The 23,003-nt window shown below is 42.6% G+C and overlaps 1 protein-coding gene across 3 annotated transcripts in view; it reads right to left on the bottom strand.

The window, feature by feature from the left end:
• The window catches only part of LOC118407565 (low-density lipoprotein receptor-related protein 2-like), a 54,174-nt gene that overhangs the window by 6,088 nt on the left and 25,083 nt on the right, over positions 1–23,003 (bottom strand). For all 3 annotated transcript variants that reach the window (XM_035808048.1, XM_035808059.1, XM_035808069.1), the window contains 14 exons: positions 9,707–9,807; positions 9,074–9,357; positions 8,513–8,689; positions 7,529–7,669; positions 7,082–7,192; positions 6,677–6,793; positions 6,447–6,548; positions 5,949–6,059; positions 5,528–5,629; positions 5,166–5,285; positions 4,881–4,984; positions 4,516–4,616; positions 3,940–4,099; positions 192–318 (listed from right to left, as the gene is read on the bottom strand). In XM_035808048.1, the coding sequence (XP_035663941.1) occupies positions 192–318; positions 3,940–4,099; positions 4,516–4,616; positions 4,881–4,984; positions 5,166–5,285; positions 5,528–5,629; positions 5,949–6,059; positions 6,447–6,548; positions 6,677–6,793; positions 7,082–7,192; positions 7,529–7,669; positions 8,513–8,689; positions 9,074–9,357; positions 9,707–9,807 (1,858 nt within the window). The remainder of the gene's footprint in view (positions 1–191; positions 319–3,939; positions 4,100–4,515; positions 4,617–4,880; positions 4,985–5,165; positions 5,286–5,527; positions 5,630–5,948; positions 6,060–6,446; positions 6,549–6,676; positions 6,794–7,081; positions 7,193–7,528; positions 7,670–8,512; positions 8,690–9,073; positions 9,358–9,706; positions 9,808–23,003) is intronic.

The raw sequence follows: 23,003 nt of genomic DNA, 5'->3' as shown, positions 1-23,003 counted from the left end.
CGCAACTGTCACTATCAATTTTGATTCTGATTTCCAAGTGCTACTGCTAATATTGTTAGCTGGAGTTCATGATCACAGTGCCATGTACTTTTTCTTATGTTAACTAATAGGTAAAGAACAGAGTTTAGGCACTGGTAAAGTAAGTAATTAAGTAAGTAAAGACTAAGCCATTCCCTTCTGCTCGTCCTGACCTGACGCGAGCCGTCCCCAGCCGGAAGTGAAGCAGTACGAGTTCTCGTTCAGCCGAGTCGCATTGTCCGGCAGGCATGCGTAGTTCACTATGTTACTTGTGACGTTGACATACGTTTCCAGCTTCACCTGTGATGTGTACCAAATTGGTAGTCGAAACAAAGAGGTTACTCACCTTTCTAAACCAAAATCTAGTAAAATGGTGGTTTTATGCAGCTACAAGAGCGTTGCCTGCGGTTAAAATTGTTGACATTGAGAGATAGTAGTATGTAGTCAGCACGCTGACTATTATTATTCTGGCGGTGCAAGGTGGTGCAGGTCAGAGGTCATCGTCTGACGGCCTAGTCTAGGGGTATTTGCTGAGCTCTGGGTAGGGGTGAAACAGGGGTCAAGTCGACCTTTTGACCCACCAAGGTAACTATGACACCCCCCATGACCCCCCCCTCTAATGACCCCCCCCCCCTCCAATCGTGAGAGACATGCCCATATTTGGCCTTGTTGTAAGGCTCTACGACGGTATACCTTACCTTTATCTTTATTTTATCTATTTTTTTGTTGAACCAAGGCTCAGGTCGACCTTCTTACCTACCGAGGAAATTCTTACACCCACCCCCTAACACCCCCACTCCCCTCTCGTGAGACATGCTCTTACTTGCCCTGGTGGTAAGGCTAAACGCCGGGAGGCCTTCCTTTTTTGTTTATTTATCTAGTTTTATCGTATAGGTTAGTTTTACGTACGAACATATACCATCTATATGTACATACAGTGAAACATTGCTTTGGAGTAACTATACGTGTTGCTCCGGAGTAAAAACACTGCTCCGGAGTAAAAAAAAATACTGCTCCGGAGTATGCTCTGGAGTAAATGAGTAAGTATATTTGTTGTAAGTAAGTATATTTGTCATGTACGTACGAACATATACCATCTATATGTACATGCAGTGAAACATTGCTTTGGAGTAACTATACGTGTTGCTCCGGAGTAAAAACACTGCTCCGGAGTAAAAAAATACTGCTCCGGAGTATGCTCCGGAGTAAATGAGTAAGTATATTTGTTGTAAGTAAGTATATTTGTCATGTACGTATAAACATGTGCCATCTATATGTACATGCAGTGAATCATTGCTTTGGAGTAGCTATACGTGTTGCTCCGGAGTAAAAACACTGCTCCGGAGTAATAAAAAACTGCTCCAGAGTATGCTCCGGAGTAAGTGAGTAAGTATATTTGTTGTAAGTAAGTATATTTGTCATGTACATATAAACATGTGCCATCTATATGTACATGCAGTGAATCATTGCTTTGGAGCGGCTATACGTGTTGCTCCGGAGTAAAAAAACTGCTCCGGAGTATGCTCCGGAGTAAGTGAGTAAGTATATTCGTGTTAAGTAACGCATACGTATTTGCCATGTACGTGGCTGTTATGTAGGCATATATCAACACAACAACACAAAAGACAGTAGTGTACGGTGATCCTATCACTTGACGTGTGTAAAAAATATATCAATGAATTCATAACCAACGTACATCACACCCCAGCAGGCGCAGCCAGCAGCATTGAACAGAGGGCGGTGGAGAACTCTAGTGCACGCAGTCGGCTCTACGCACCATGTGCAAGAGGATGAGTGAGTGTGAGTATATTTCGTCCTATATGTGAAACATGGTATCACATCAGGAAAGAAAAGTTGTACTGCAAACGATATGGCGACCTCACATTACTTCAGAACGAGGTAACCATATTTTTTCATCAGTGTCTGTTCTGAGACCCACTTCTTGCCGTATTCGATCTCATTACTGTAACGAGGCAACGCAGCGAACTCTATAAAACTTTTTGCCAGCACGCTTCGTCTGTTTGATGACACTTTGAGGAACATCGCCTGGCTGGTGAGGTAGTGCGATGGACCAGTCTCGATATAGTGTCCACTCCTCCTCTTCACCGCTGTGGTAGCCGCTGTCGTAGCCAGTGCGGTCACTTTCATCAGATGAAACCGTCCCGGAGGACACATCTGTCCCTGTATCACTCTCGGAACCACTTTGGTCGCTGTCGGTTTCTTCTGTGGAGTCTCCCTGCTCGGAGCCCATCACAGATTTGGCGCCTGAGACGCTTTCTTCATCTTGTGACGCCATCGAATCTTCGGAACCAACCGTGGCTGTGTCGTGTTCAGATGACACGTCGGAGTCGTCAAAAACATCGCGGTCCCGGTAAGACCCCGTCTCGGCATCAACGACGACTTCTCCCGAGGCAACACCTGACTTGTTTTCTTTCCAGATGACGCTCGAGGTTGAACGCACGATCATACATGACATCTATACTTCAATACTACAGATACATTCACGGTATACGTAGATACATACAGGGTATGCACAAGATAAACGTACGATCCCTAAAAACTTAAATGCGCGACAAATATATGTGTGCACATCAATATCTTATCATTTGCCTTCTGTCCACCGGACAAAAAAGTATGCCTCACGTCTGCGACATTTGTGATCGGGAATTTGATCGTGCGTTCAACCTCGAGCGTCATCTGGAAAGAAAACACCGAGACAAGTTTCTTGATATATTTTTTACACACGCCAAGTGATAGGATCACCGTACACTACTGTCTTTTGTGTTGTTGTGTTGATATATGCCTACATAACAGCCACGTACATGGCAAATACGTATGCGTTACTTAACACGAATATACTGACTCACTTACTCCGGAGCATACACCGGAGCAGTTTTTTTTACTCCGGAGCAACACGTATAGCCGCTCCAAAGCAATGATTCACTGCATGTACATATAGATGGCACATGTTTATACGTACATGACAAATATACTTACTTACAACAAATATACTTACTCATTTACTCCGGAGCATACTCCGGAGCAGTATTTTTAACTCCGGAGCAGTGTTTTTACTCCGGAGCAACACGTATAGTTACTCCAAAGCAATGTTTCACTGCATGTACATATAGATGGTATATGTTCGTACGTACATGACAAATATACTTACTTACAACAAATATACTTACTCATTTACTCCAGAGCATACTCCGGAGCAGTGTTTTTACTCCGGAGGAACACGTATAGTTACTCCAAAGCAATGTTTCACTGCATGTACATATAGATGGTATATGTTCGTACGTAAAACTAACCTATACGATAAAACTAGATAAATAAAGAAAAAAGGAAGGCCTCCCGGCGTTTAGCCTTACCACCAGGGCAAGTAAGAGCATGTCTCACGAGAGGGGGGTGGGGGTGTTAGGGGGTGGGTGTAAGAATTTCCTCGGTAGGTAAGAAGGTCGACCTGAGCCTTGGTTCAACAAAAAAATAGATAAAATAAAGATAAAGGTAAGGTATACCGTCGTAGAGCCTTACAACATGGGGGGTGTCATAGTTACCTTGGTGGGTCAAAAGGTCGACTTGACCCCTGTTTCACCCCTACCCAGAGCTCAGCAAATACCCCTAGACTAGGCCGTCAGACGATGACCTCTGACCTGCACCACCTTGCACCGCCAGAATAATAATAGTCAGCGTGCTGACTACATACTACTAGAGATTCTATGTACAGTAAATGGTACAAAACATGTTTCCAACACAAACAACTGAACAAAACCTTATACTGACTATACAGAGAACGGTATGGTTACAAGTGGTATAAGAAATGCAATGATGATAAATTATGATGATGATGATGACAAGTTAAGGCTTTGATCATGAATTGAAAATAAAGAAGGAAGCTTAGACTTCCTCCTGACTTTTTACCAACGCGATGTCGTTGTCGTGAGTGGTGGAGTTGTACCCTTCATGCAGGTAGACCTTCCGCACACCTGACGTGACGGCCTGGGCGGTGTCGTTGTCCCACGGGTAGTGCGTGATGGCGTGTTTCCCGATCAACACTTGTAGGGACTGCCAAAGTTCAGGGCTGCAAGGATAGTAAATAAGTTGATAAGATTAAAGAGATGTTTTTACTAGCGTTCAGTTATGTGTTACCAAGCCTAAAGAGGTTACCTAAAAACCCATATATGACAAATATCATGGCCACATACGGCTCCTATAGGCTTGATACGTTACAAGCTCAAGCCATTGTCATGGTTTTCGCCATGCGATATGTTACTCACAAGTTTTGACGTGATGAACCTTTATAGAATTAAAGGTTAGTCATCCAGTACACAGAATTTAATAAAAAGATATTTCAATCTCAGCAACCAGATAATATTCGAAGATTGCTTCTGATAAAACTTGGAGATAATCGTCGTTCTTGTACAGTTGCCGCGGTTAGATATTCTTTAGTCTTTAGATATCTGAGAGGGTGTTTGGATGACTGAAGCAAAAACTCACGTATCGTCATCCAGACAGTGCGCAGCCGTGACCACCCAGTCTGGAGCCACCAGGGTGCCGCCGCAGAACGGCCTGCTGCTGTATATCCTCTTCAGTTGGACCTGTACATAACGTTAGAGTGATAAGTTACATGTCAGACCAAACGTACACCCAGAAGAGAAAATCGAATGGTTCCTTTCTAAGGAATACATATCTGACAATGAACTATGCCATTTCATTCTTTAGGAACTGTCAACAACGGATTAGCTTTAAACCATCATGCCAAATGGAGTACATTGAGGCGGCCTTGGCTAATTGATAAGTGATACCATTAAGATTTAGACAAGATAAAGGTAAACAATATCAGTCTGTGATTGTAAAGCTACCTGCCAAGGCCAGGCTCCGCGCTCGGCGGGGTCCCCGCCAACAATCCTCTCCTGTGCGTCAGTTTCCACAATCGTCATGTTACGGAGTCCGCATGTGGTGGGCTCTAATAAGCATACAAGACTTTTAAACATACATAGGGAGTTTTTCGACCAACGTTTGTCACATAGATAGCACTTCAACTTTGATTGTAATCGATCAACTTGGAATACAGGATTATACGGTTAAGGAAAAATGCATACATGATGCTATTCAAGCTTATGATGCCTACAATAACGGTAGCATACCTGCAACACACGAATCTTCGTCCGACGAGTCCTCGCAGTCATGGTGACCGTCACATCTGTGGATCACGTGATAACAGCTTCCGTCCCCACAGGTGTGCTGGAACTCCGTGGAGCAGGTGCCTGTTTTGATTAATTTGAGAATAAATGAAGACGATGAAAACACAACATATTATCGAATGTTGAATTAGATAATACCCTTACGCTCATTTGAAAACGACAGTGAGTGTCTTACAGGTGACGCGACTTTAGCTTCTCTAATCATCTTTTTAAGTAAACCTTCATATTGTACATGTATCAGATAGATTCCGCGAAAATCATTTACATGTACCCAGATTAAAGGCAAGAAATATACGAGGTCTTACAGTTTACTTCGTCCGTGTTGTCCCCACAGTCGTCCTCTCCGTCACAGACCCAGGAGGTCGGCTTGCACAGGCCGTTTCCACATTGAAACTCACTTTTGCATGCTGAGAGATGATATGAAATAATTTAAAATTCTGTATCAATTTTCAGTTAAGCAAATGGTGAGAGACATAGTAAGTCTTTAGGGCGTCAATGTAAATTATTGTCACGAAGATACAGCAATATGTTATGTCATGGTTCTAAATTGTGATATATTCACATATCTTAACAACGGCGATTTTGAACATCAACCGAAAACTTTCAGCCTTCGTATAGAGAAGCAGGCAACACTACATGTCAATACCATGATAATATATTATTACTTTATAGCAAGCAATGGTATTTATATAGATTACATAATGGCGCTATTTGTGCAATACTTACTATAGGTACAATTGGCCTCGTCACTAGCGTCTGAGCAGTCGTCGTCTCCGTCGCACACCCACCACGATGGGATGCATCTGTCACAGCTGAAGTAACCATCATCACAGGGGCCTGAAGAGGAAGCAAAAAAGGTTGCATACATACTTATTACATTGAATCAGAATTGCTCAATCTAAATTGTACTCCAGAATAAGCTATTGTAGTAAGAAGTATCAGTTGCCATTTCCATTAGCATCCCATAATATCTCGACGGCTAGGCATACAGGTATTATATAAGATACGTGTCGATGATGAAAGATAGTGAATGTTATCTGAAACATCTGACTGTTTCCAAAATCTTGTCCAGTTGCTTGAGTAAGTTATCCCATTTTTGCGTATCCCATGTTATCTTAGCTACTCTATAAGGGCAAAGCACGTTGCTTCGTCTTTCAGGATAACTCGTCTAGTTGTGTGTTATTATGGCCCGGGCAAGTAAAAAGGGTACTTGTCGCGACTCACAGTAGCTCTCATCACTTCCATCTCCACAGTGGTCGGTCCCGTCACATCGGTACTCCGGTAGGACACAGATACCGTTGTCACATGAGAACGTGTCGTTGCAATCTGAAAGGAGAGGGGGGTATAAACTGTTAAAACAGTTTTACAGTTTTTGCCATCATTCATGTCGAGCAACTCCGTTCATGTTCACGTTTCTAAATATTCTACAAGTCAAAATGAAGAGGTCAGCTTACCACAGCCCTGTTCATCTAAAAGGTCATCACAGTCGGCCCAATAGTCGCACACCCACTGGTCTGGGATGCACTGTGTGTTGTTGTTACAGTACAGGGCACAGGGTGGTCCAAGCGAGGCTAAAGTGGGACCAAGACATGGCAGACGTCGTTTATTAGCAGTAAGGGAGATGTTAGTTCTAGCTTCATGTTGGGAACAACCTTTCATTGTGACTAAACACATTGGACAAGTCTGTGATTTTGGAATATCACAACTTATGTTGTACTGCAGTCCCTTTTTTAACCGCAATATGCAAAGGGAAAGTTCACGTTAATTGAAACACTTACATATTGACTTTGATGTAAGGACTTCAATTATCTTGTTCTCTTTGTGAAAATGTAAAAAAAAACATAAGGTATTTCACTCACGGCAACCGATCTCGTCCGCCCCATCGCTGCAGTCCTCGTACCCGTCACACCTGTAGCCTGCAGGGAAGCAGCTGCCGTCTCCGCAGGTGACTGTGATGTTCTCCAAGCAAGCTAGATGGCAGGTAACATCAAGTTTTCTCAATATCAGCTCTGTTTGATTTTTTTCTCGATCTTTTCAAGTAATGACCTGTTGACTTGCCAAGTAACAACGCCCGAATATGAATCGATGGTTAAGAATCGTATGCTTTTAGCTATAGAATCTGTGTATTTGTTTTGAGGTCCAATCAGAGAGCAAATATCTGTATAGTAAGATCGACCTTCTAGGTTAAAAAGGATGCCATTCTCTCTTTTGGTGACAGCCTTTCACCATGGCTGATACAGGCAAACTAACAGTCACAAGCTTGGTTTGAAGCAGAGACAAATGTGGTAAATATGAATGTAACTTACCGACTTGACCACCAGTTAATAATTTATTGTCCAACCAGTCGATGTAATTGGAGACTTTGGCATAGACTCCTGGTTGGTACCTGTTAGCACACCCGTACCCCCAGCTGGTGATGCCCATCAGATACCAGCGGCCGTCTTCTCCTGTAGTAAATGGATGGTACAGAATCCGTTTTAATTTCATATTGCATTGAAATGGGGTAATCCAGTAGTTTTTTTTTTTTAAGAATCAGACTGTTGATTAACTGTCACCACAATGTGTTACAAAAAGTTTGTGTAGAGCTAGTATGGGGACCCCTGTAATACATACGTCACATTTCCAGGGCAGCGTTCGGGAACGAATAGCCTGATTTAATCGCGCTTCTCAGGCCCGTCATACTGCCGCGGGGAGGAGTCTACAAGCTTCGGATAGCGGAGTTTGCGTTACACAGACTAGGGAACGAAAAGCATCAATATGTACAAGACGTTAAGAGAATAGTTGTGGGCATTATTTTGTGAATTCTTTTACGTATACATTTCTTTTCTCGTTTCCAGAAACAGCCCGGCCGGGCTCCGGTTTGTAAATGTGACGTTAGTCTAAACGGACTAAGATGGCTCCCAGGCTACATCTTCTATAAACTATAAGAAGAGTAGTTCGGTAATACCTTATCACAATAAACTAATATGAAATTGAACCAAGACTAGATGAAAAGGTCTTGGTAGATAGTATACAATGTAAGTTCAAAATTTGCTCCATTTCCGTTGTTGAACACGTCAGATGATAATGAGGCAGATATGCACATCTTTATTGACATGACAAAAGTACAGCGACTTTCGTAAGGTCTACATGTATAACAACTACTTACAGCACAACTAAACAGACATATATGGATATCTATGTATGAGTAAGTCAACATATTGGGTACCGCATGTCATTTACACTATTGGTTCTACGGTATAAGCATTCGTGGATATATCTGCCTACTTGTACACAGTAAGATGTATTACCTGCACAGACTACCGGACCCCCGGAGTCCCCCTGACAGGAGTCGCCCCCGCCCTCCCAGTAGCCGGCACAGAACATGTTGTCCGTCATGCCGCCCTGGTTGGAGATGGTCCGGTTACAGACGGCCGTCGGGATCAGAGCCACCTTCAGCTCCTGCAACAGCTCCGCTTGTGTTCCACCTGGTGATCAGGGGTAGAGAACATCAGAGAGTAAGGCATGGTATGTTATCTCGAATCGGGACGAAAGATGCTAGAGAACTTAGTTATCATGCGTACTTATTAAGGTCCCATTCCAGTAGAAGGCGATCGAGCTGCGACGTCGCTGCAACCTTAATTGGATTCATTACTGTGATATCATGGAAAAAATGCATTTGTGACTGAACACACACAAAGCGTAATATAACAATAATCAATTTTCTTAATACAATATTATGTTTTTTGAGCATAGAATTTCTCGGTCATAGAACAGTTGCCGTCCTAGTAGAATGGAGGTGTTAACGTGTGCTTTGTTTTTCAGAATTGTAAAAAAAGGTATCAAAAGAGGGAAATTAACCAATGACCTACCGGATGAAGTGTCGCCCCATCCAGTTGTGAAGCAGTACGAGTTCTCGTCGAATCTCGCTGTCTCATTGGTTTCCAGACAAGCGAAGTTGATCAAATTTGTTGTCTGGTCGATGCTTGTGTTTAGCCTCACAAGAGCTATGTCGTTGTCAGACGTATAGTCATCGTAGCCTTCGTGGAGGTACACTTTCTGCACAGACGACACTATCGCCTCCGGATCTGTGATTCCGGGATGCCCCAGGTGACGCTTACCAATGAGGATTTGGATTGTTGGCCACTCGTTTGGTCTAGAAAAGAGTATGTGTCAGATTAAAATCCTTGTCACGTTGTTAACAGGTTACGTTGTTGCTGAACAATCGTTACGAATTTTGCCATCAGTAAGGCTGTTCACTCTGTTTTCGAGCTAAGTTTATGGACCCGATGTTTTCCATATCGTCGCGTTATCATTTCCATATCATCACTGGACAATACAAAACGTGAATAGAGAACTTTATGGTTCTTTCTAGACTATTGACCAGCTCAGTTGAAAAGATCCAGGAGTAGTAATGTAGCACTATCCTGACATTTGATGACCTATAACGAGAAGAGCAATCAAATGGTTCCTATTGTACCGAAAAGAGTCAGAATATCACTTACTGATCCTCATTCAAACAGTGCGCAGCCGTCACCACCCACTCCGGGGCCACCAGTGTGCCCCCACAGAATGGTGTGCTGGAATACGTTCTCTTCAGCTGCACCTGGAACATTAACAGATACAATTGAATACGAGAAGCTTCAACTGTATTTTGTTTACAACTCACCAAAGTAGAGATAAGGATTTCCACAAGCGAGCAACGAGTCAAACTCTTCATTCTGACTCTTCCTGAACACTTAGAGCGTTTAGCCACTGTATAAGATTCGTACTTCTCGCACAGAGCTTCGCGCATTTGTTTGTGTGTGTGTATAAAATTTGCACTTCGAAATTCCTACGAATGCGTAGGCACCCCTGATTATAGAAGAAAAAGTTGCGTATGTGAAGGAAAGAAAGTTTATGACTTCAAGCCCGATGTTCACTAACCTGCCACGGCCAGGCTCCGCGGTTCGCCGTGTCTCCTCCGACTATTCTCGACTGGCCGTTTGGAAGAGTCATGTTTCTCAGGCCACAGCCGGAGGCTAGAGGCAAAGGACAAGGAATATATTTTGGTGTGAGGAGGAAAGAAGGTAAAAGGTGTCAGTACGACATTCGTTATGATTGTGGAGAATTACACTGAGCCCTAATTCAAAGAACGCTTTTGGGGACAGAGCAGTCTGGAGGGAAAGAGTCGACCTGGTCCGGGCAAGCCACCCGTGATGATTATGATGATGAATTCTATCGACGGTTGCTTCTTGGTTTACAATACATGCAATTTGCAAAGACATGCAATTTCTAAATCATGTGCTGTTTTCGTTTATACTTGCTTAATATGGTTTTACTTCTTTCGGGACAACGTCAATAATGCTAAGGCAACTCGAACGAATACCCTTATACCGCAACGTTGAGACTATATATCTGAATCTAAAGATCGAGGTCAACTAATGCAGCATCAGATCTTGATATACAGCTGTCAAAGACATGATGGTCAACGCCCTGATAGCCCCGTCCTGTTTCTGTGGCCGGCTATGGGTACCCAAAAGAATCATGATGGTTGCCTTTACGCAGAAACAAAATGTGCACCCAGGCAGCTTACCCGGTGGGCAGTTGTCCTCGTCTGACCCATCCTTACAGTCGCGACGGCCATCGCAGTGGCGAATCACGTGATAGCAGGATCCATCTCCGCATGCGCGCTGAAACTCACTGGAACAGGTGCCTACAGAAGGATACATCAATGATGACGCACACTGTGTTTGCGATACAATGAAATTCATTCTTAAGTAGGATAAATATTGATACATGGTTGTGGAGGACAAGGATAGCATATAGATTATGACTGTAAGAATGTTAATATGCCTGAATGTAAGTTCATCTTATTTATTTATTTATTTATTTATGACGGTAGTCAACATTATGTTACAATTTTAAGACCATAACGTTCTATCCGTGCACAAAATAAGCCCACCAACCTTCCCTCAACATAGACGGGGGCCGATACCGACTGCCAAGCACCTTTGACACTTTGCTGACGTCACACTTCCGTCCCGTATGTGTGACTTAGGCTCTGGATCATTTCAACTTGAGAAGGATCAGAGGACTGATCGACAGCTTGTTGGTAAGCGCTTTATTTTGTGCATGGATATATTGTCTTAAAATTGTAACATAATGTTAGTATGCCCTTTCTATGAACCAATATATGTATACCACTGTTGTTCACGTACAACTGTTGTTTATACTTACAGTTTGTTTCGTCCGTGTTGTCACCACAGTCGTCCTCTCTATCACAGACCCAGGAGGTCGGCTTGCACAGGCCGTTTCCGCATTGAAACTCCTTTTCGCAGTCTTTGGAATGGTAAATAAGTTAAAAGCAAAGCGATAATGTCTTAATCAAAAACCCAGAAACATTGACAAAATGGCAATTTGCGGGCACACACGACTACAAACAAGCAAACGCGACAACTGGTTACAATATCTCCGGTTCCATTACAAATTCGGTCAAAGCAATTGAATCCACTTTATGAATAACTATTAGAAATATGTATTCGGTTTTATAAGATTTTAACTTTTCCAACAAGGATCAACAAAGTTGGTCGTTTCTCGCTTTGTGTCTTCTATTGAATTTTCTGTCACATCGTTACATGTATCCAATAATACAGTCAAGAGTTACACAAATTTATGTTAGATCAAAGCGCCGCCAAGTGGAATGGGGGGGGGGCGTTGATAGGAACGTACCGTAAGTGCAGTCCTCCTCGTCTGAACCATCGGCGCACTCCACGCTACCGTTACACCTGGCGCCCACAGCGATGCACGTTCCGTCAGCGCATGCGAACTCAGTCTGACTACAGGCAGCTGAAATGGTCATTGATCGGCAAGGTCAGGCGGGGCTAAATATGTTGTAATGCGTTTTCCGATCGTCAACACACACGTAGGAACATACAGCATACACACACACACACGCACACACACACTCACACACACACACACACACACACACACACATAGACTCACACACACACGCACACACACACACACACACTCACACACATACGCGCGCACGCACACACGCGCGCGCGCACACACACACACTAACACACACACTCACACACACACACACACACACTAACACACACACACACACTCACACACACACACACTCACACACACACACACACACTCACACACACACTAACACACAGACTCACTCACACACACACACACACTCACACAAACACGCGAGCGCGCACACACAGACACACATATACGCACACACACGCACGCACTCACACGCACGCGCGCGCGCGCACACACAGATATACATACACACACACACACACACACACACACACACACACATAGTATTTTATATAACACTAGCAGGCAATTTCATCATTCACCAATAAAATAAGACTTAGTTCCTTTCTAACTCCGTCAATTATTCACCGTCACCATACTCATGTGGTTGGCTTCTGCCACAACTGGACACTTTTCTGACAGTGGCACCCGTTACCTGTCGTTTCTCGCTCAATTTTGTCCGTCCATGACACTAGCTATGTATCAAACTGCCATTACAAAAGAAGGCGGTCAACAAACGTAACGGACGCAAATATTTGTAGACCTAATGGCAGTAGTTGTTGGCAGGGCAATGTGTCATCATATGTAACGCACAGACACGGGTCGGTGATGTGTTTACAGGACACTTGGGTGGACAAAGGGTTCCTCCAAAGAGCCAATAGACACACATTACGTACAAATGGCCGGCTGCAACGTATCTTTTTACAGCTTTATTAGGGGCACTTTATCTCATAAGACAATACTTACTCAGAACGTTATCGGCCACGCCTAGGCGTAGAGAGTTCTACTTTAATATGTTGAGTCACAACTCTCATTTGAGGCTTTCTGCACCCTTTAAAACCCAGATGGCTTTTATAAACCTTTTTTTGTTTACATTCATTTTAACAGGTGACAATATTAAAGCGTTTTCAGTTTAAGACCCTCCCCCAGTCTAACTTGTACCCCCACAGTTATGGCCGAATAAAACGCGTCTGGATTTTTTACCCAAGTACTTTTTAGGTTAGGCTACGAATTTTGATGCACCAAAACATATTACCGCTTACAATCAAACCCAGAGTAAATAGTGCCCTGTGCTTGAGAAGTTGAGTTATTTGAAGCGGATTTGCAATTGGTGAAATGAAGGCACTTATATTTTCCAACGCCCTGTAAGTCTACATTTGTGAACAGTCTAACCTAGAGTAGGATTACTTCTTCTTGGTAATTGTTGTCCAACTAGATTACTAGATTCCATTGTCCGCTTGCTCAAATCATGACAACTAGGGAAATCACCAGGGTGTGGTCGAAAGGACGGGGTAAAGTCGACTGGACTCGTGCAATATTTGTAGACCTTCAAGCCCTTATTTTCATTCAAAGAAACCTGCATGTAGCAGCCCAACAAGCAGTGCCTCTTTCTCTCAGAAGGGCATTTATGGATTTGGTAAAGCTGACTCAAGCAACGTTGCTAATCATGTCACATATAGGAAATAAGGAAATAATCGAGGCCTTGGCAGGGAAGAGAACTTAATCAAAAGTGGGTCTTTTAAGAATAATTAAGGCGAGAGGAACAGAAATAAACAGGAGTAAGCAATTTTACACAGCCATTTTACACATTTTTTCACACACCTCTTTCCATTGCAGGCTGAGATCGCACAAAGACCACGGATTTGAGGTCGCTCAATGAATTTCAAAATAGAAGAATTTTTACAGTCTATGTGTGCCATACGTCTACATCTACGTCTACATCAGGGGACACACCAACAAAAATCCGATTTTGTTTCACTGTTTGGTCGCTTGTCTATCACCGACCGATAGGAATGGGACCCTAGTCACTTAAGGTCAAGGCATTGTGCCTATTATCACGCCGTCAGTGCACTTACAAGAAACAAGTACTGGGACACTTGATGAATTGTTTTAGGCAAATTTCGGCCTAGTTACGACCACCATTATAATATAAAGGACGTTGTCCGTGTCAGTGTAGGACGAGAAGCATCGATCGACCACGATGCTACATTGGCTACAAGTTTGAACAAGATTGAAAAAATGTGATTACGTCATTATGAATATTTGAACAGGTCAACATGTTACAATCACGCATACTTTGCTGACATGTGAACAAAAACAACACGGATATATTTACAAGGATCAAAGAACTGCTTTCGGGGCAGTAAGTTTGGTCTTGATCTGTCGTCATTGTCTTCCTATCTTTTCCAGAAGTAGACCTCTCTCCCCCGTTTACTGGTATCTAACGCTGGTTTGCGCACACTTAAAGAATACCTGACGCGATATGACGCAGTCCTGCGCGATACCCTTTATACAGAACACCTACATCTCTGGACATAGAAATGTCGCGTTAATCAAACAAAGAGTTTCCAAGTAGATGAAGATAACACTACCCTTACCTTTAGTTCCTCTCCAACCTTTCGGCTTGACAGCGCTCGCAGACCACACCACGGTCAGCGCAACGACCAACACCAACAAGACAACAGAACAGCGCAGGTGCAAAGCCATACTGCCCCCTTGACTTGGTCCGTAGCTATGCAGAAAGGTTGCTTCTCCAAACCAGCAGCTCTGAGTTAGTAGCCTGCAGTCTTGAGTCGGCGGCTTCACGCTATAGTCCTCTCGTTCTGAGTACGTACACAGGCGTGAGCAAGTTTTAGCGCGCACCTGGGTGGATCCTTAGCAATGATTAACATCATGCTTGCTTTGTGCGTGTTTTTCGCTCTCGATGACATTTGTTTGAAGTAGATAGGCAGGGTGAGCGGATATGTGACTCAAGGGTCAATAAACGCGGCGTGTCAGACCACTGATCTATAGTTAATCATTAGTCCGTTAATCGACCTCAGATCAGTTGTAAGTACAGCTACGTTTGTAGTGTTTGGTTAATTGCCGATCACACGGGGCATTAAGAACTATCAGTTGAAAGGTCAGTCGTTGAAGAAGAAGTTGACATTGTACAAACTAGTATATTGAGTCTATTGAGTTTATTGGGATGCCCTTCAACACACTTAGCTAATCTTCCAGGGCTCATACAATAAAGATATACAGTGCATGAACAGATACAATAACATACACTCAGATACAGATCAGACTTACATATCAAATACACATTACACAAAGTGTAAAATTCAGAAGTGAGGTCAGAGGGCAAACATGTGATGTGCACTAAAAACTATGATTATGATCCATAAAATTGGTCTATCATCTTCTTGAACAATCACGTATCAGAGGCAATCTTAAACCTTAAACAGATTCCACAGCTTTACCGAATCTATAAGTAAATGTTACCCTATATATATGTTAGTCATTGTAGATGTAAGTAAGATACCACATTCATACACCACTGTATCATACTGTTTTCTTAATCTGGATGGTCATGAAGATATTTTGGGGGCAAAGTCTTGTCTACGTCATCCAATGTGCTGTGTCATGATCCACTCCAATGTCAGAAGCAGTGTATGGTAAGTCAGCGTTGAGATTTTAGTGTTGGAAAAAGCTCCTCATATAGTCCTATACACTTATTAAAGAAACGACAAGACAGACGGAAGTGAGCTGCTGCACATTTATTGCCACTAAATAAGTCGCTCCATCCACATGTACTGTGTTTTCAAACTAAACCAAGGTATTATTAATACCATACTTCGAATCGATCCATTCCTTCCTGTCAGCAGATGTCATAACATTTTCCTTGCTTTGACACAGCACATGGGGCTACGGGTAGAAGAGAAAAAGTGATTTCTTTTCTGGACTGTTTTGTTATAAGATATACTAGACTACATGTAAGAACGTAGATAGTAAGAACATAAGATACACAATACAGTATACAAGTACATCCCTCATGGGCATAAAAGATGTATGAGCATAGAAATCCTATCATTGTGTTTCTTCATCGTGTATCACAATTAAGTAATGGCAGTAATAGAGTAGAGAGAACCATGCCTTTGCATTTCATTTGTCAGTCTTTATAGTCTTATCTTACTTTAGTACGGTATATACGTAGTTATACATATATATATATATATATATATATATATATATATATATATATATATATATTTGTATGTATCTTAAAGTGTCTGTATGTATATCATTGTACATATGTGTGTGTGCGTATGTTTGTGTGCGTGTGTATGTATATGTGCGTATGTTTGTGTGTGTGTGTGTGTGTGTGTGTGTGTGTGGATTTCGTTCAGATACAGGTGTGACAATGATATTCCTGTAGTATAATCTGCAGTGCTACACATTAACAAATCTAAAATATAACTGAATAACATGTATGTAAATCATTTCAGTAAATGAAAACTACCCATTTGAAACCATGTCCTAGTAGGAGTCAGCGACCCCCTTGTAAAAATAAGGAAACTTCCTGGCCCATGTGTAATTTGGTACTACAGTAGAAGCCGTTTAATTGCACACTCCATTTGCGAACGCATTGCGATTATCTGGATGGTGCAATGATGCGGAGTTATCCAGCTGGACCGCACCGGTTTGGGATTTGGGGATTCCGTGCAATTAACAGAAGTGTGCGGTTATCCGTTGTGCAATTAACAGCAAAGTCGTAAAACTATCTAGATCTGGAACCAGACATTGTACATTAAGGATCTGACATAAGTTCAAGACTAGTATTATTAACAACCTCACTGCTGCTCGGACTAACAAGGATAGCTGTAAGCCGGGGTCCGGTGACTCAAGTATTGAGGGGGGGGGGGCTGCCTGTGCAATCTATGTAACATCTGTCTATCTAGTTATACATGAATTACATATGCTTATATGTTAAGGCACCTCATAATGTTTCAATACATATATCCATGATGGTATTGTGAGTAGCATCAAATCAAACTAATGGGTAGCTTAGCACGGGAAGGTTTGTCAGTGGGGTGCACGGTTGCAGGGCTGCATCCAAAGGTGGGTTTACGAGCTCTAAATCCGCTACACCTTCCCGTTCTCATGAAAGGTAGCGGCGACGTTGACAACTCCCTTGTTTTCCACAGGGACTCCATTTCTGAGGAACAGAATGGGATTCATGAAAGGTGACTTCTCTCGAATCTGACATTTTAACATGAGAGGGTTTAGCAGCATGATATGAGACGAGTGCCACTATCGTATTGAATCATGCAGGCCTACAGACCGTTACGTTTCATCAAATAACTCAAAACTTCATCCTTTCCTATTCATCCTCATAGTCATAATCTTTAACCATTCAACAAAAATAGCAAATCGATGCTAACGAAAGTGATCAGCGCCACTTGATATTACATAGATTTTGAACAAGCAACGTCAAAGGATGAAATCTAGCAGACCAGACTTACAAGGTCATTGACCTTCTGCGGGGCCAGCACCGAATCACAAGGCCGACCGCAAAGATGACGACCAGAGCGCAGGCAGCGGCAAGCAAGGCGATGAAGAACACACTTAGCTCTGGAAACAGAAAATGGAAACATCAGTTTTTTTGGGGCTTAGGCTGATGAAACGTATGGGATAATAGATATATTTCATACATATGTTTCAAACAAATTCTAGTAATGATTATATATAACAACTGCTTAACAACGTAAAAATAACATATTACAAAACAAACATCAAATGTTTCACCTCCGTTCTGGCACCGTTTTCCCGAGTACTGGTACAAAGCGGTTGTGTCTGAAGGGCAGCTGTGAAGACAAACATGGCTAGTCAGTTGTTACATATACAGAAAAGGTATAAGAGAAACATTTCCGCTGTCAACATGCCTGGTTGGAATGGTTGAGATTTTTGACAGTATTTAGAGGGTAAAACAAAGAACAGTATTACGAGACTGAGCCACCATTTGGTAAATAATGCACTCTGAAAGCAATATAAACCAAACAATAATTACTCAAACAACTCTGATCTCAAATATGATTTTGGAAATTGTCAGAGTTTCAGGTAGCATCCAGTACGGTCCGTCATTGACACTGAACAGATCTGTTAAAGAGCAGGTGCAGCAGTATCTTACCCTGACAGTAACAGTACCATAATCTGACTTTGAATTGTAACTTTGTGAGTAAATATCATTTGGTGTATCTTATTACCTGGACGTGTAACCTTCATCGTCGTCAAAGTAATATATTGCTGATAGGTATTGACTAGGCAAATCGAGCATCGCATCTCTATTGTTCAGTTCAGTTCATCTTCTTATTTTGTTTTTATATTTCGATCTCCATTAGACTTTACAATATACTTGCAAAATATATTCTTCCTAAAGTCCATTTAAGATTACAAAACAATAAAAAAACATTAGTCAACATAAGTGTACAAGTAAAACATAAGAAGTAATGAAAGTAAACTTAAGTGTCAAAATAAAAATCGTCTCTAGTGATCGAAGTGAACTTATGATAATGAAGATAGGTGGCAACAGGATTTTCACAAATTTGTTAACGTTTTCTTACCTGCACTCCAGGACCGGGTTCCCGTCCTGACAGGTTCCCCCGTTCAGACAGTACTCCGTGTTGGACGTACAGAAGGACCGACACTCTCCTCCGCTGGAGACACACGTCATGTCGTCATGGCAACCAGCGCTGCACACCACCACGTCGACTGTTACACCTTTGCGTGCAGAGCGCGAGGAAAAGTACTCGAAAATGCATCCTGGTATTATTCGCATTGGTAAAAGGTAGATGTAATGCCATATAGCCCATTAAAGCCTAAGTTGCGCAATGTGTAGGGCACGGTATTGAACAGAAACGGCCGTCTCTCTCCTTCCGCCACCTTTTACCTCCCAACTAGATTCATTACACACTTTTTAACCTGCAGAAGTAAGTAAATTATGTCTGAAAAGAAATGTAGAGATCGAACCCAGGACCATCTAGTATCTGCTAGCATAGTTTACTCCTCCATCTAACGTCACACATGTTAAGTGCCATTCTATCGACCGTATTCTATGTTACAATGCATTCAGTTGCTAATACTCACTGTGACCTAATATATTGTAGCGGGTAGAAAGAATTTACCGTCCATCCTATAAGCCACGCCGCGGACTTCCAGGTCCATGCTACCTCCGATGGTTATAGCTGACTGCAGTACACTGGCTACCGCTAGGGGCACCTCCCGGTTACCCGGCTCCGCTTGGCTGTTGATGAGGATGTTGACATCGGCAATCACACTACCTGACCTGTAATGAGCACAGTATTTAAACGTAAGCAACGTTTGCTTTGTTAAATTTGCTATTGTGAGATCGCGTGGCGCAGCGGCAGCGTGTCTGGGCCGTCCCTCAGTTAGGACGTTAAATGGAGGTCCCGTGTTGGGGAGAGCAACACCCATGCACGTTAAAGAACCCGTGTGATGGTGCGGAGTGCGTGGTTCAAACCCCACAGTCCCATGACCGCACCTGGGGAAATTACTGTCGTATTGAGGTCACTTGAGTGGCGCAGAATGGCAGCTCCCTCCAGACCCTTGCGATTTAGCCCCGCCTATTGTAAGCTCCTCGCAATTCAGCCACTGGCTGCCAAGACAGAGTAGTTGGCCCACCAAATACAAAATACAAATACAAATCTCTTCTGCTCGTGTAAAGCTTCAAGACGCCAGTAAAAAAAATCATGACATGTATAGTCTGCAATTTTCCTTTATCGGATACATCAGCTCCAGGTATGGTTGGAAAATGTTGACTCCGTCGCCACCACCAATTTGAAACAGTAATGCGAATTATCAATACGAATAGAACTGTTAAACGTGTAATGAAAGCTGATCTGGCTGCACCTAGAAAGATATATACATCTAAATATCAGAGCCTAGTTCAGTTCGTCTGATTTTTTTTTTATATTGACCGAATTTGAGACGACCGTACCTGAAACCCCTGACGACTGCTCCAGCAAAGCCTGGGTAGTTTTGGTAAACAGGGGTGATCTGAAACATAAAACTTTGTATTTATCCTCTGTCCCACTTCCAACTAGCCTGGGTACCATCCGGAAAGTAGTTCGCTCCGACGTTTAAGATACAGTATATACAGTCGCTTCTAGCTCTGAACATACGACCATTCCCAAATAAGTTAGAGGTGTACATGGGAAAGGAGCTAGTATGAAAAGTGTGAAAGTACCTCATCTGAAATTTTGTGAAATATGTCATGGTAAGGTTGCTTACGGCTGCGATGACTTGTGCTGACAGTGTCTGGAACGCTTCAGTGCTGCTGTCCTGCAGATCCGCCGTGAACGTTACACTGGAGAGGGTCACCTCCATCTCAACCACTGTCATGGCAGCTGTGGGGGGGGGGGGGGGGGGGTGGATACAAAACATCACAATGTAGTATCCTATTAAGTTCCATTGGGAAAAAAAATCAGAAATCAGACTATAATAAACTTTATTAGGCTTATTTGAAGAATTTCTAGCATCAGGATCATAGAAATTTAGAAACTTCTAAAATCTTTCGAGCATAGATGGTGCCAAATGTTTCTCCCGTATAAGGTTGCAAAATTTTTAATGTAAATGCATGTGGTATTAGCTCTTTATTGAAACCTTTTGTTGATGCTGGCAGTTTGCTTGTGAAGACGACTTCGTTCCCAGTTGTCACAGTTGGGGTTACCGCGTCAGTTGTACCAGTCTCTGTTGATGCTTCACTTGTCGACGTCATCGGCACAGTGGATGCTGATGGGCTGACCATTGCAGTTGTGGTACTGCCTGAAGAGAGGTTAATGGGAGAGGACATCGCTTGTTATGTGATACATAGAAGGACTTTATTGCACAGCAATTGTACACGGTACAGTGTATGGCAACAGCTATTACAGAAAGTACAAAATAGAGGTAATGTGTAGAATAAAGCTTAACATACTAGTGTACATAACAATAAGGGCTAACATAATTCTTTGATATAGTATTACAATGGAGTATGCTAATCATTAGTTTCTTTATTCCTTCTAATAGCAAAGCAGTCCATCAAAGGCATATATTTATCTATTTTTACATTATGGGAGTTGTGACATCTAAAGATAAATTACTTAATTAGTGATAGAATGGACTACAATTAACATGCCAAATATCATCAGTTCTTTGTAAAGACCTTTATAAAAACGTTATTACCTAATCTTGACTTTCTTTAGTGATAATCTGCAAAACAACAGCTACGGGAAAGATGAGGACACGTCATTGCTCATTTATACGTCGCGCATACCAAGTGCAAAGACAGATTAAAATATTTGCTAAAAGGACCTTCAGTTGACGCAGATGGCGTGCTTGTGGTGACGTCAACTTTTCCTGTCGTCAAGATTGGAGCTGTAGTTGCTACATCAGTTGCTGTCTCGCTTGTAGCTGTTGCTGGCATGGTAATAGCTGACGAGCTGGCCACTGGAGCCTCAGTGGATGGTGATGACAATGTTGTAGTGGAGTCACCTGGGTGGAGGTAGATCGGGTAAGAAATTTTTCATTATCGTCGATGTCAATAGAAAATGTAGATACGCATATGCAGGGTAATAACTGACTAGCTGGTCGTTGGATCTGCAGCGGTTGGTGATGGCGATGCTGTACTGGAATCACCTCAATGTAGGTTGATCGGACAGGTTAATGCTTGCTGTTGTCTTTATTATCGATAGACGTGGAGCTATGTGTGAATTGATTTTGATGAAGACGATGCTATTCTGGAGTCACCTAAATTTATTCGACCGAATGGGTAAAGACCTGTAGAAGTGTATCTACCTTCTCCGGCTGCAAAATGTAGTTAGTTGAGGCCACGATTTAGACTAGACAGCGAGACAAACACATACAGAAGGACGCACTTAGAATATGTTGTACATTGCCATGTACCATGTTGACAACAAAGCCAGGAACAATCTCTACATTCACCTCAAGTAGGTTTCTCCCACTGGAAATTAATTCATATAGATTCAAGGTTTGTTGAAATCAAGAATGTCGTTGTTTGTTGCTATCTGTACAACTGTTTACAAATTAAGAGACATATTGTTTCTGAATGGTTGGAATTAAGCCGGACTAATTGAAAAATCATGACGCGATGCCACTCACAGTAACGTTCGTCACTTCCGTCTCCACAGTGGTTGATCCCGTCACATCGGTACTCAGGCAGAACACAGATACCGTTGTCACACGTGAACGTATCCGTACAATCTGAAAAAAAGGAAAACTACATCACATGGAAAACTTCATCTCTGTAGCGTACGACACATAAACTACAAAAAAATTCACGGGTCTTAGTGGCAAGTGTGCAGATGTTGACACTCTGACAGCACCAAATCCGTAGGTGTTTTGGGCACCTTTAGACAGATTAGCCGTGAGGCTCGGTAGGCGTCACGTCACGCTCTGGGGGCAGGTGCATGGCGAGTATTGAACTCAGGACCTACTGATTCTGATTAAAACGCTCTAGCAGTTGCGCCACACAGACACCCACATAAACTACAAAGTAACTGATTTGATTCCAGTTTATGGATCGCATATCAGTCTACGCGAACATGCCAACTTACTACAGTTCTGTTCATCTGCAAGATCGTCACAGTCGGCCCAATAGTCGCAGACCCACTGCGTAGGGATGCACTTGGCGTAGTTTTCACAATACAGGGCACAAGCTAGTTCTAATGTGGAATGAAGAGATGTTAGACGTTAGTACAAAGACAATATCAGCTTTCAAAGAAAAATATGACGACTAAATAGATAATATTACGTCACTCACGGCAACCGTTCTCGTCTGCCCCATCGCCGCAGTCCTCGTAGCCGTCACACCTGTAGTCTGCAGGGAAGCAGCTGCCGTCTCCGCAGATGACTGTGGTGTTCTCCGTACAAGCTGTATGAAACACGTTACGTTTTAACACACTGGTGGGATAC

This window comes from Branchiostoma floridae, chromosome 2 (genome assembly GCF_000003815.2).
Source record: "Branchiostoma floridae strain S238N-H82 chromosome 2, Bfl_VNyyK, whole genome shotgun sequence".
Classification (NCBI taxonomy): domain Eukaryota; kingdom Metazoa; phylum Chordata; class Leptocardii; order Amphioxiformes; family Branchiostomatidae; genus Branchiostoma; species Branchiostoma floridae.
This window is presented reverse-complemented; position numbering and strand designations above follow the sequence as displayed.